Here is a 15,220-nt window from a genome sequence, read left to right on the forward strand (position 1 = left end):
GGGGAGACAACACTTATGTGTACCGTACGAGCAGGTGAGTCCATGAGCATAGTATTCATCCAAACCTTTCATGCAATATGTAAATATAGGTAATATTTTTTAAATGAATATTATAAATGTTTTTCTTTTCGACATTACCATTATGTATATATATATATATATATATATATATATATATATATATTTAAAACTTGATTAAAACATTGGAATTGTTAAGCTGTTGCAAGTGAATTCAGCAGACTTTGAGGTTGTGTAACCTTCGAACTATGCGCCGCTAGCAGAAAAAATTGGCCTCTAAAAATACGCTTTTTTGAAACATCTACGAATAGGAACCGGTTAACTGCAAAAAAAAATTAATCCAAAAATATATCTTTTAGTGTCGAAAGTCAACGCTTATTAGAAAAGTTTTTCTTCCCCAAAGGCTACAGCGTGGCGGGAATTCATTGAAGTTGAATGAAAACATTAGTCAAGGAGGCCTTAAGCCGGAGCACAATGCGCTAATGGTGCAAATATTTGAAGAACATGAGACTGCACTGTTGAAGACCAGCAAGAAGGTGACTAGACGTCACGACCCGAATGACAAGAACGTATTGCGGCAATCTTGGAAGCTTTTCAGGGAGCAGAGCCTAAGCTCTGTCAGCCAAAACTGGCATTTCCCATGTGTTGGAAAATTATAATCCAAATACTGAAAACGCATCCTGGAGAAAAACCGAGTTTGATAACAGTGTCGAGTAGGTTCGAATGTAAAGTGATGGTAGCACCTGTAATGGACATCTGCTGCAGATATTCGTCGAGTATAAAACCATTAATGCAGCCCGCTATCTGTGTTCCTTAAGAGGTTCATGAAGCGTTGGCAAAGCAATCGAAAGTATGCAGTCTGGTGACTCGATGATAACGCCATATTTTATCGTTATGCCTCATTTAGTTCTTATACTAGCAAAGGAACATCCAACAATTCACTTATTCTCACGATCTAAATCCGTGCGATTACGAGACTTTCCATGCCGTAAAAAAAGTCCTCCGAATTAGCTTGTAACAGCCTAATGCTCGGATGCAACTGCGACTTTTAGGTAGCTAGATATTATAGATAATTGTGCAAAAGGATATCGCCAACCTATAGTTCTTTCCCTGCAGTATAGGGTAGACTGCTAAATTCATCGAACCACGAGCAGGGCTTCATATTACGCACTTGCAACAACAAATCTAAAGAAGCGCGAACTATTTCTATTAAAGATCATTGGTGAAAATATTTGCAGTTCCACAGTAACCACAGGGTGGTTAGGGAAAGTTTAAGACAATTTTTTACAATCTGTAAAATATGTCTCGTCTATAGGCTATTTTGTTTTTATCCTAATAACTTTTACTGATTTAAATTATAACATGAATAAATAGGACGTGATTCATTACTTCGTCTTAAAAACGATATTAGTGGTCATTAGAATAATAACTTACTTTATTAACTTGGACCCTAGCCACTGCTAGCAAGCTAAGAGCAACATACTGTAGATTTAGGTTGGTGGTTGGTTTTAATCTTTTACACAACAACATCAGTAAACTATTATTAAAAACTAATAAAATGTTTAAAGATTAGGTATAAATAAAACAATGAACAAAATTACTTTCTAATGTATTTTATTCAATTGTGCACTCCTGCTTACTGTTGCATTGAGCTTCATCGTTATATATTCTCCTGGCCATTATTTGTTTGGTTTTCTTTATTTAGCCTGATTTCACTCACCCCTTATTACCGCTAATATTTACCCTTCGTCCTTTGGCATTGATCTATTTTAACACTGATGCTATGAGATTATAGCTTCTTAACAGATTCTACCCTTTCAATGACACGGATATTGCAATATGATTCAGCAGTATAGTTTTTTGCCAATAGGCCAGTACTGGGGTACCATCTACCCGATGGGGCAGTTCATGCACAATATGCTAATTCGGTAAGCTAAAAAATTTATACTTGATCCTGTTAATACTTGTGTCTAGTCGTTTTACAAATCGTGACCAGATGTGGCCTTTGAATCAAAAACAGAAGGCTACCAGGTTTAAAACTGGAGAAGCACTTGAAGCCCACGCACACTTTTAATCTGTCACAGCTGCTACTATAATAATGCCGGCTATGATAGATTCTCGACAAGATAATTGAAAATGCATTCCATATTTCTATTGAGGACAGCCGAAGGCGTTAGACTTTTAGGACTTACTTTCAATGGTTTCAATTGACAAAGAAGTCGCGTAACTAAGCGCCCTAATTGATTTCGAAGTTTCGCGCTCTACAGGAACTTACTGCTTCACAAATTTAGAGCGTATCAGATATATGAAAGACATATTGGTTTGCAGAAAAAATCTACCTCGAAAGCTAAAAATGCACCTCTGCCATTTTGTTGATATAACACAAGCCAGGACAACTTTGAAAGTATCCAACCTCAATTTAAGGGATTCATTGATTTCGGTATGCAGTAATATATATCTTTGAAACAAGGATGAACCAGTGTTTTTGTCAAGTTAAAGAGTGTTTTCTGTTGGAAATGAGCTTAGCAGATGTCAAGACTTGTGTCTCTTTAATGAGTGTGCTTAGATTGATTAGATATAGAAAAAATAAGAGTTGTAGGCACAATATACAAAGTAGTAGAGAAAATTTTAAACAAGTCAAACGTATTAGCATTTACTTCATGTATCAAATATTTTTATTTAGAACTATTCTAGATATTTGCACGACCCGTGATATAATTGTATATAGTATCTGTAGCGTCGTGGTCGAAATCAGAGCATCCAATATAAGCGTTCTTGAACAACACCGGGAATAGCACTACTTTTTCTACCAGGTCACCTTTTTCATTTTCATTCGTCGATTCTGGAACCAGATTTTTATTTGTCTCTCGGTTAGGCAGAGCGCATGAGCCATTTCGATCCGTCTTCTTCGCGTCAGATAATGGTTCGTGTGGAATTCCTTTTCCAGCTCCAATGTCTGGTATCGCGTATATGTTTGCCGACCGCGCCTTCGCAATCCAGATGTCCCTACAATCACAAACGATAGCATGAACGTAACAATTGTTTACAATAAACAAAGAATTTTGATTGAACTGCCCCCATGGACTTCGAGTCAATTCTATGGAGATATATTAGTACATGTAGCTGTGAGCGTAGCGTTTAATGAGCGTTAACTTTATACGCATTTGAGTGCTTATAGTAAAAATGAGAATTTGTCTATCGGCTAGGTTATAGTTGAGATTTCATACAGACTGATATGCAGTTTGACTGGGCAAACGAAAGTAGTTAGTTGCTTTCTTTTTGTGGCATCTACTAATATGCTCTCACACCGTAAAGAAAAAAAGAAATTCCGTAGGTAGTAGCTTGTAAGCACGTTAAAAGGTAGGGAAACACTCTCAAGTTTTCATAATACGCCCATAAAATGCAACGAAATGTGCTAGCTTCATTCTGTCTATGTATATTGAGTCCAGCAGTGGTTAATGGACTTCCAAGAATGATAGATTAATAAATTCCAACATAGTTCAGGTTGAAAACACCATAAGAGATTCGGACATAACGTGTTTCCCACGTCGAACATACAACTGATCAACCGTTTTATCTCAGATACATCTAGTGCTAGAGATCCAAATCTATGTGTGAGATTTTAGTATATATGCGGCATATAGAATCTATAATGACGTTCAAAATATTTCTAACGGAATTTCGAAAAGTTTTCTTGGGCAACTTCCATGGTGCTATGACAAGCCAGCTCGAAAATTCTATATACTACTTGGCCAAGAAAAGCATCCATAAAATGCCTAGCTTTTCTTGACTAGAAACAGGTAATGGGCTTGTGGCGCCAGGCCTGCTTGCTTGCCGGCCGGCCTGCCGGCCTGCCTGCTAGTTACAAGTAAAATCTCGGGCAATATGTACTATTACATGTTTGAAACACTTTGAAGAAGGTGAGCTGCGCAAAACGAGGATCGCGTGCCACGAACGTACATCAGTTCCTGGGTGGACAATTGTCAAGTGCTGGCAACTGTTGCAGAACGTTTTTACTAAGCAGGTTCTAAGCCAATGTTGAATCTACTAGTGGTACCAAAGATTGAGTGGGATGACGGGAAAACCTTAGAGACAATTGTTTTTTTTGGGGGGGTTCGCTACAGCGAGTGCGAATAAAAGGTGGAAAAAGCAAGGTTGTTCACAGTAAAGGATATCCGAAACACTTTCAGTAAATTTGCAGAAAGGTTTCGCGCGTCACACGAATTTTGCAATTGCAGTCCTTGAAGATCATTCGTAGACGGGAATACATTTAGCAAGGATTGTACTGCGGGACCTGAGTTTCGATCAACAGTGTATTGGGAAGATATTAGTATCCAAGGAAAAACGCGATTTGTCTTGACGGGCTAATCAGATGCCACAAGGCTGTTGTACGAGTATGAGATGGGACCCAAGAGCGCAATCGCCTAAGCATTGCCTCGAAGGCGAGTCCATGCAAAAAAAGCCGCGAATGCCAAATTCCTCTTAACGCAATAGGGAATAAATCTGTTAACAAAACTCCAACAAATTGACCATCGATGAGGTTTAAAGAAGACGAAAGCAGGGCCAAGGAATAGGTAGCTGACATGCATCAAATCTGGCAAGAATTACTTTGAAGAGAATAACTGAAACTTGTTGAACGATTGAAATGTTTACAATTGGCATAAAGTTGGACTTTCAAAATTTTCTTTTATTAAGTAGTATTCTCTAATGCTTAAGTACCTTATAGCGAAAGGATTCTGGAGCCATGTCCACAGCGCCGCTTGAACCGTTACGGCTTTGCCACTGAAACGGCGAAGCGATAACGTCGTCGCTGGCTGGTGAGGAAACTTGAATTCGCAAGCACTCAAAAGTGTTGGAGGGCGTTTGCTCATGGCATGGGTTATTGAACGGCTGGAATATGAACACATATGCCAGGTTTTGTCCTTATGCAGACGTAACAAGAAGTGTCATAAAATCGTTTAACGTTATTGGACCTATTAGTCATCTGAGTTGATTCTAAACCATAGAAGACCCTTGTATCAATGCAGTCACAGCTACACGTTGTCGTTCCACAAGACCCTCGGTACATTGTGCACCTAGTTCTTTGGGTGATTTTTCTTCTTACACTGCAGTGCAAACTCTTAAGGAGAGGCATATACGAAGCGCTTAAATTCCTTGCCTTTACGGTATATTGTACCGTGTGACAGAAGGTGAGCCACCCAGATTTTTTCTTTTAGCGGAAGTTAGGTAACGGCGAGCTGCCTCGTTAATCGTCTCTGCGCTTGGCGTTCAGCGACAAACCATTTAAAATTGATTTTCATCTTTTGTCTAGCGCCCATTATGATTCGTAACTATGATTTTCCTTTATTAATAATTTCGAAACCTGTATATTGATATTTAATAATTCAATAGTTTTCTTCCTGTGTAGGCAATCGAAATTCTCAGAATAATTTTTTATATCTTAAAGCATGACTTTTTCCAAATGTGGTTTTCCGTTATAATTTCTTTTCTGGTGTGATCGAGCGAACGTTTTAAGTGCAATCAGAATCGATGAAGCTGCTTTTGAAACGGGACGGATGTATACAATAGATAAAACTATTCGGCCAGTGCTTTTTAGAAGGTGTCGCATTCTATTGTTGGCAATTGAGACAATCGTTGATCTTGCGATGTCTCACTAGGGCCTGCTTCGTTTGTTGTGTTTTAGAATACATCTTTCAAAATCTACTTTAAGCGGGCAATCTTTAGTCACTTTTACAAAATGGCAAGATTCCCAATCGCAAAGGCCACTGCACAGAGCACTAGTGAACGATCTTCAGTATTATGGGATTTCCAATTACTTAGACTAAATACTCAAGACCTGTACCAAAAACACAGACAGGGAAATTTTCGAATGCTCGGCCCTGGAATATTAGAGATGTTTTCAACCGCAGTTGTTAGTCTTTTATGTTTCAGAGTTCACTGTTTGGGCAGTCAGCTGGTATTCTTAACTATTCTTTGTGCTTCCAACCTGTAAAAGTCTACATTTGCGTGTGAACAGATTGAACCTAATTAGGTTAGGCTGAATGACCTTAAAGTCTACATAGACAAGCTCGGCGGTACCCCGCTGCTAACGATCGGCGTCGAGCTCGTGTTCAACGATTTATGGTTTCACGTTATCCTTACTGTGCCCATTTAAACAATAATTAGTGCCAATGGGTGATGGAATTGATATTTATAACAATACGCAAAATGTCTATACTTGCATAACAAAACGGCAAAAAACGGTATTGATGATCATGTTGTCGCAACTGCTTTCATGAGTCAGGATGAAACTATCACAAACATTTTATTATGTGTACGTTAATCCTGACGGAAAAAGAAAGGGTGACAGCAATTATTGATACTAAGTGGTTGAGCGCCTTTAGTTCTTGAAGAGTTCGCTTTGAAGACGACCTTAGCTTTAGCGAATGCCTTACCAACGGTACACAAGTAATGGTTTTTACCGAAAAAATGTCTTATTAATGGTATGTACAGAGAAACTATAATTTGCCATTTACGTACGTCTCCTATTTGGCCTCAAAGCAAATACACACCTCATACTGCTGTGGGTTAAACTGATGATCAATTATGCCAATATATCGTGGAAATTCACCAGGTCGCTGTTGTGCCTCTTTTGTCTTGACTATTTACAAAAATTAGAAGCAAATGTGCAATTGGGTTGAAGTATACCTATATAAATCCATTTTCGTGAATGGTCAGTTATACGCTATTCTTTCGTACGGCTCCCTTGCAAAAAACCTATTAGAGATATCGGTAATCCGAGAAGATTAAATGTCTGCTTCCTTAGGGAGCTCATTGGCAGTAGTAATATGTTAGGAATTTTAACGCCTTCAAAACAGAGGAAGTCTGTTCTTTTCGATCCTTAACAAGAAGTGTCGGCCACTGGGGGATATTTACAACTAGATAACAGCCTCGCTTACGACTTTAAAAGGCAATGGATCCTAGCTACCAGAAAAACGCGAACACTTTAGACTTTCACGACAAAAAAAAATGTTTCTACTTTGACAGTTTTTGTCGTTCTAACTTTTTAGGAATAAAAAAGAGTGTACCAGAAGCGGAGTGAATCTTTATTAAAAAAAATTTTTTCTTCAGAAAATTTGGTGGCAGTTACGATCGCCTTCGTGTGTAGGTGCCAAAACTTTTCGACTAAATGTGGCTACCTTCTATATATTGGAATATAGATTTCTGGTAAAAAGCATTCTAGAACAAAGCGTAGCTTTATCTCAATAAGAAACCTAGAAATTTTGGAACAATAAAACATTGTTTGAAACTTTTTCACACGGTTCGATGTGTATAATGTAGATGATAGTCCCTTTTTAACCACAGCACAACGATGATGACGATGATTAGCAGAGCTTTTTTAAAGTTCACGAGCGTTATTTTTGCATTTTTTGGCGATTTAAACATGCAGCGCAAAAAAATTGTTGACCGTTCAGATGGAACTCGTATCGTATGTTATATATTTGTTTATGTATTTTTTCAGTCAAAAGTATTGTTTCACTTTTGATTAAAAACGGCTTACTCATAGGTCGATTTCTGGAAAGGAAAATCAATCCATGACAGATTCAGCGCATTGAAATAAGCGTGCGTTTATGTGTTCTTGCTTAATAGTTGAAAGCTGATGTTCATTGGATAGCAATTAAAGATTGCTTTTACTGCAGAAGAAGGGTTGCGACTGCAGAAAGCTTGTTTTTTTTATCACATTAGTTCATTTAGCAAGCAATCGTAATCGCTTTCTCCTCTTTTATATTCCTAAATCTATTTAGTTCTCTAGCAGCGTCTTGTGTTGCTAACTCTGCAATTGTTTGCGGCTCGACTACCCATGCTAACCTCGGCTGCTGATGGGGCCTGGATGTAGAACGCTAACTGGTCCCCACTTTTGTTGTCTTCCTCGCAGCTACCTCAAGAGGATCCTCTCGCTTCGAACACCTTGCATCGCTGTCGTGATGCACAAACAGCAACATCACGGCAACGCGGCTTCCAAACTAGGCTTCTACTCTTCCTTGTTGGGCCATAAAATGTATATTATTGTCTACTTGTATTGATCGGACCGCTGGCAGCCAGGGAGAGAAAGGGCCTTATTCGTTGGACAGCGAACAGAAGGGGAGAGGTTGAGCAGCGGGTGCCTTGCCTGCTGATTGGCGACGGCAAGGGTCGTGGAGGCGGAGCTCCAGGGACCGGTTCGGCAAGTTTCTCCCGTATTGTGGGCCGTTAGGTTGGCTCTCGTTCGCTGCTTTGGTGACTGGTGCTCGATCTAGACGCCCTAGCCTCCGGCAACAACTCGCAGCTGACTGCCCGATAGTGCTTTAATCTCGTTGGTCCGTCATGGCGAACAGGAAAGGATTACTCAGAAAACGCTTGACGAGAAAATCCCTTTTTATGCTATGAGAAGGCAAGATTCGCTCGCTGGCCTGTTGAGGACGAACAATTGGCTACGAAACCTCGTTGGCTTAAGGTAGCGTATCTTTGTTGGATAGATGTTATCGTGTGCCATCAATTCCCCGCATGGTCATACAGGTCTAGATCGTTTCCAGGACACGAACGAATGAATGAATGAATGAATGAACAAACAATTTAGCCAAAAAGGACAAAGAGTGAACATCGTTTTTCCACAGGTCCGTAGGAGACAATGAAAAGCAGCTTGAAGCTTTGTCTATATCTTGCAAATGTCCTAATTATGACAGGGGCAAGATCATCTTTTAGAAATATCAAATTGGAAGGGCTGCCACTCAAGTTGAGGTCGCTTAAAAATACGTATGGTGGCTATTTATGGGGCAAATTGTTTCTTTATTTTACAGCACTAATAGTAATGATAATAATCAAACACGCCGCATTAGACTTTATATTGTTTTTCCTCAGAAATCTATTAAAACCCTATAGTAGTATACAGCGCCCTTTTCAAATGATTTCTTTGCAACAATAAATGTTCGTGTACACTCTGCGGTTTGTCAGTTCGGCGCCATTTAAAGTGATTGCTTTACAGTTATTCTTAGCATTACAAAAGTTTCAATGAGGGTACAAATGACGCGTAACTTAAAAGTGTCCATGCTCACGTTTGAACTATAACCAAGACCGGTAAATAAACGAGTTCGATACTCCTCTAGCCAAGTAAGAGAATTACGAGCCCCTCTAGCTAGTGATAGTTCAGATTTTCTGTGATCTATCGAATTTCTATAACGCTGGTCATTGTGCCTTCTACCCATTTCATATGAAGCTTTTGCAGGTTCAGAAAATGTTTGACAATCAATGAGGGTAAAACTTCGGAAATTAAAGGGTGCCTGTGAAGGGGAATATGTTTAAATGGAATAACTATCATCGCATCGCTTTAGTATTTCGATTTATTGGCACTCTTTTCGTATTTCGACGGGATTATTTCTAGGTCCCGCGTGTATCATAGAATCTAAGTTTGGAAAGTAAGGGCTTGAATCGAATAATACAAATCCTATGTGTACTGGCCTCAAAGACAAGAAAAAGCTACCTTACATAAATGTTCGGACTCAGCAGCCGTATGACAGCATTTGCCGTTCAAATTGTCTGTTCAAATTATAGTATATATATATATATATATATACTATAATTGACACCTTGAAGCTTATTAGGAGGATACTGATAGCAACTAGAGTTTCGTATAATTAATGAAAACGAGCTTCAAATGTGAGATACTAATTATATCAAAGCTTTAAATGTGCGAAAGTTCCTAGAAGTAGCCACAGGGCTATCGGCTCTTCATATATAACACGTATTATTATTATTGTTGAAATTAAAAATCCTTTTCAAAAGCAAATGACGGTAACATTCATCAATATTTGATAGTACTTATATCCTCCGCACGGTTCCACTAATAAGAGACTCACCAATGGTGAGCTCTGTTCCTTGAATTAACCCGGTTGGCTTAGTATTTCCAATTAAGCGAATAATTTGCTTTGAATATTTTAAAAAACAATATACGCTTCCACGGAAAATGACTCAAAAACCGTTGTAATTATAAACCTCAACACCTGTTTACATTTATTTCAACAACCTAAGCAGATTGTATGAACAATAATTAAAGCTAAGACTATTGATGCTAAAATTAATTACATATTTAAACAAGCGAGTCAGCGGCATGTCGGGTACTTCCCGAAGGAGCGATTGTAGTTGATGGACGGCATCATTTTTCCACAATTCTCGTTTAACGTGCGTTCAAGGTTGTTAACAGTACTTGTTCTAACAGAGGCCCAAACTGATCGAGGTTTGTTTCGTTCCCTTTTGTTTTGTTTGTGTAAAATGTTTAAATTAGCAAAGTCGAAGTAGTTTGAGATCGGACGTATCACCTTCCATGCTTAGAATGAGCTTGCACTTAATGGGAAAAGTTAACGTTGAACATGACGCGCTGACCATTGGTCGTGGACAATCGGAGCCACACAAGGGTATCCCCCTATTCTTATTGTGATAGTATTTTTGTTAAAGAGTGGAAAATGCTCATATACAAAGTATCGCCCTAAAAACGTTTCTTTTTCGGTGAAATATCTATATTTTTATTGCAAAGCGACGTACAGGTATTCAAGCGAGTGCGAGTCTTTGCATGACTATGGCACCTCATTATACACGCGTGGCCATAACTGAAGTGACTTCTTTTTTTTTTCTATAATACTCCAACTATTGTCATATTATCATTGGCAAATTTTACCAAATTTTTGAGCCAATTTTCGCAGGAGATACGGGTATCTTCCGCCGAGTCAACTGTGCTTTTATGTGGCCTATTATTACGAAGCACGAAAATAAATTGTGCTATTTTACAATTGAAAAAAATTACTACAAGGCTCTTGTGGGATCGTTTGGTATATTTACCTTAATCACTTTACTCCATCCCATCCAATTATCACTTATTTCTGAAAGCTCAGAAGGACCGCCTCCACAGCGAACAAAGCAAAAATCGGATTTGGCCTTTTTTCCACATTTATAACGACGTCCATCTGTCGACGAAAATGTTGATCAACTAAAAATCGTTTGTCTTTAACTAATAGCCCTAGTTATTATTCTTAATGTGAAGGACTTAATAATAAAGTCCTTCACTGCAAGATAGTGAAGGCCATTCCAAATAAATGCGCTCATTATTATTTGTCAATCAATTTTCGTCTATTATTTGGCGGATAAACGCTCCGTAGTGGAGTGGTAAGGCAGAGCTGGGTCGCGAGCTTTGTAACCATAAAAACGTTGAATGTATATAAATGTTGAAGGATTTATAGACGATAGCCAGGCTAGCTTCCTCAGTTGGCCTTAAAGTATACTCTGTGATTAAAAGCCTGGCATTAAGGTACATTTATTCGACGTTTTGTGAAGACCAGGTTGCGGTGCGCTATGCTCTAAAGCAACTTTTTTTGTCTTCGAAGATGCAATTTGATCGACCTTCAGTATAAATATATATGTTGCAAGATGGATGCTACGGACGTGAGTGAGTTCAACTCAGAGGGAGACTGTACTTTATGAATAAAGCTGTTTCAATAGTTACTTAGCTGAAGCGTATATGTTTGGCGCGTGCATTTAGAGTAAACAGAGCGTTTTTGGGAGCTGATTTTGATTCACGGTGTATAGACGACTACAAATGTCTTCACTAGACAAGTAGAATAACTTAGAAAAAATGCAGGCGCGATTTTATGAGAGTTGGAATAGATAGATAAGGTTAGGTCAACGCTTTTAGAAACGTGTTTTTATTTGCCATTGTTTATAATGACGATGCGGATGCAGGCCCAAAAACCCAGTCAATCAATGTTGCTGGCAAGCTGACACTCTACTACAGAATCGAATTTCTTTAAAACACCGTCACACGAGTTCCGCTAATATTTCTCAAACGCGTAGCTCGTGCTTAACTAGTGCCGGCCAGCGTCGCTACGATAAAAGCTTACATATATAAACATAAAGAAACTCGTTACACAAATAAATTACAAATTAGAAAAGGACAATAACAACCATAGTATCGTTCTCCGAACATGAACAGCTTGTATCATTTTCGAAAAGCTCCTTTAATCTATTAGTAACTGCTCTAATCACAAATCTCTTTGTGAGAAAGGAGCCTGGAATTGCAAATGTAGCAGCATGTTTCAAAGTTGCTTCATGTTTTTAAATGCAACAAAAACAAAACTCTTATATTTTTCTTGCTTGTTTTAATTGGGTTAGTCATAAATTTTCTGTTTCTAATTCGAAGGAGCTCGTTCTTGATAGCTGTACCATAAACTGGATTCAAAAAACATTTTTCCTGTTACTCTAAATAGGACTCTAAGTTTTACTGGACTGTGTCGTTAATAGATTCCTAGGACCTAATCCTAGCCCTTAATTAGCTTAATTTGTTTTTAATCTTAGATACTAGTTGTAATTTCTTATGCATTGTACGTGAAAGATTTCAAACCCTGCAAAACATCAGATACACACTGAAGACTCGAAGGATGCTAGAGATACAATGATAATGATTCCATTACTCTTCGTTCCCTAGTTTGATCTGATTTGATGGCATTTCACACCCCAGTAGAAGAATTCATTCAAAATTTAATCATTATGATTATCGCTTAGCTTTACTTCATGTCCCAGTTTGGTGTGAAATAATACAGTTACCATATCTGTGCATCCAATTTTTACAAGTTTTTGGTTCTGCTGCGAAAATGAGCTCATCTATGGACTTACTTAATAAAAGTCAGTAGAAACCAGATTCGGCTCACACCCATTCATCCAAGTTCCATAATTTCCCTAAGCAGGTTTAAAATTGAATTACCTAACTAGTCGATCTTTTACTCACTAAGACGCTGAAACTGCGTGATAAAACTTCCGATTCTAGTTAATTAGTTTTTAGCCATTCAGCACAGGTGCGTTAGTATTAAATATAGTAGTTCGTTCATTGTACTACGGCACACCAATAATTTCGAAGTTGCCTCAATGTTTGTTTAACCTTGTTTGTTGAGAGGCATATTTTCCAAATAAACATTTTCCGATCATCATGTTTGCCTTCTAATGTAGCGATTAACGGTACCAAGCGCGTTATCCGGGGGCCTACTGTGCTGTTGAGCATCTGCAGGAACCCATACTAAAAGATAGAGCACGAGCAATCATGCCGCTGGAGTCACTCGATAGCCATGTGCTTTCTGTGTTGACCACTGAAGTGGTGATCCCTGATCAGCTATCAGTCAATGCGAGTTCGTGGACACCACGTTTATCAAAACAAAATGTATCTATCTCTATTCTGCGAAGGCTTGGATAAAAGCGAAGCATCCAGTCATGCCTAGTCGCTGCACCCGTGCCATGAATACACCCATCCAACTTGTCAATTGCGTCAGGGTGACAACTACAACGCTAACAGAAGCAGAAGTTGATTAAATAATAATTTATAGCAGTACACTTTATTTGCTTCTCTATGAAAACTCTAAAGTAAGAAAGCTGTTGAAAGAAAAAAAACTTGAAGCACACTTAAAGTTCAATGTGACAATAATGGCGAATTGCCAATGCCGGCGAAGCTCGGAAATGATGCAGCCGTTCCTCAGCACTCGATTGAACCAGAAATACAAAGCCTTAAGTACCCTGTTTATGTCCACAAAATCAAGCTATTTTCAATAAGCTTACAGTTTATGTGTAACTTGTATATTGAATCCATTGTCGAAGTCAGCCATGCTTTAGTCGTTGACAAAGTGCGAGCGGCATATCTTAGCGGCAGGAACATGACAAAAAAGAAAATGCGTACCATACCTACTGGGCTTGTGTTAAATGTTTCATGCACACACTGTCTGAACTCTAGAATTGTTCGGATCTTCTGATCCGAACAATTTCAGAGACAGTTATGTCTCATCCATATGTGGAACTGACGCATTCACCCTTTCAAATAAATTACCGTTTCCAAATATAGAGTAGAATACAATTATTTTTTATGCGATCATGTGTTTCAGTATTAACATACACGTGACGTAAAAGTAGTTTTTATAGTAGTAAGCAGTCTCAGGGCTGTTTCTAATACAGAAGCTATAGCAGCTCGCGGTGTCTCAACAAGCACAAAGGTGGCTCATCGGGATATACAGTTCGAACCATTTCAAAATGCAAACATTAGCCAACGAATGGACTAATCCAAACTGTGTGCTCAGGCAACATATTTTGGGAACTGAAAACCTTTGACAGAGGAAATTGTCTAAATATAGTTGCCCCTAGGACTTGAGAGCGACAAAGCAAAAATGCTTCCGTAATTATGTTTCGTCGAAATAAATTCGGTAAAGAACAAAAATAACTATGGCAAACGTAGCTTTAACATGCAAGTTCAACTCACCTAAGAAACCGGGAAACCCTGCTTGTTGTCTTGCTATGTAACTGTTAAGCCCTGAAACAAACAGAATAGAGATGTTAGTTAGTCGTCTATACAACGTCCGCGGCCTACGGGATATGTTTATTTTCTCCACAAAAAGAAACCCAGACTATATATAATGGTTAGGTACTACGTTGTCACTTGAGTCACCAACACACGTGGGTATTCCAACGAAGAAATTTTTCACTTTGTGCTTGCAGCAGAAAAAGAATAATTAGTATATTAGTATATACTAAATATTCCAAATTTAGGGCCTGGAATTAACGGCCAGGTCTCTTATACAGACCATTTTATAAATTAAGCTGTTATGGACGCCGCTGGTGCAGCCCGTAACACACGGGTTCATATTAACAGTATCCTCAAGATGAGTATGGCTTTAGGAACAGCTAGGTTCATTTGAACGCGTATGATTATAACTAATAAGGATAGTAATAAGTGCTATGATTGCCATAGAAGTACTGAAACACGATTATATAGTAATGAATTGTATGCAAAAGTAAAATGATCACCGTTGACTACAAGGCTACTAGGGCCGATAACAGCCAGAAACGTTAACTTTTACCTCAATATAATTTAGTTAGTTTAGCTTATTTTCTTCTTATTTTTTTTCGTTTCTGCTTATTCCTTTTATAGTCTGCTAATACACGGTATTGAACTCCGGCGGGCCAAGCGGCTAAGCTACCATTCTCGGTTGCTAATTTTTCATCGGTCTGTTTCGCTTAACTTTCAACGAAATTTATACACCGTAATTTCTATCGCAATATATCATTACTAAACGGTTACTAAAAGCTGCAATGCAAAGTCAACAATGCTTTCCATTTCAAATTATTGGAGGAAAGATTGCCTGTCTATGTCTACCGTGGTACGCCC

General features: G+C 38.5%; 1 protein-coding gene across 2 annotated transcripts in view; it reads right to left on the minus strand.

The window, feature by feature from the left end:
* LOC111265560 (uncharacterized) overlaps nucleotides 1-15,220 on the minus strand; it is a 47,466-nt gene that overhangs the window by 6,446 nt on the left and 25,800 nt on the right. For both annotated transcript variants that reach the window (XR_015313102.1, XM_022842340.2), the window contains exons 2-3: nucleotides 14,315-14,365; nucleotides 2,837-3,024 (exon numbers count right to left, since the gene is read on the minus strand). Coding sequence is in view for 1 of the 2 variants with exons in the window: in XM_022842340.2 (XP_022698075.1) it covers nucleotides 2,837-3,024; nucleotides 14,315-14,365 (239 nt within the window). In the remaining variant the exon portion in view is untranslated. The remainder of the gene's footprint in view (nucleotides 1-2,836; nucleotides 3,025-14,314; nucleotides 14,366-15,220) is intronic.

The sequence above is a fragment of the Varroa jacobsoni genome, unplaced genomic scaffold (genome assembly GCF_002532875.2).
Source record: "Varroa jacobsoni isolate VJ856 unplaced genomic scaffold, vjacob_1.0 scaffold_986, whole genome shotgun sequence".
NCBI lineage: Eukaryota > Metazoa > Arthropoda > Arachnida > Mesostigmata > Varroidae > Varroa > Varroa jacobsoni.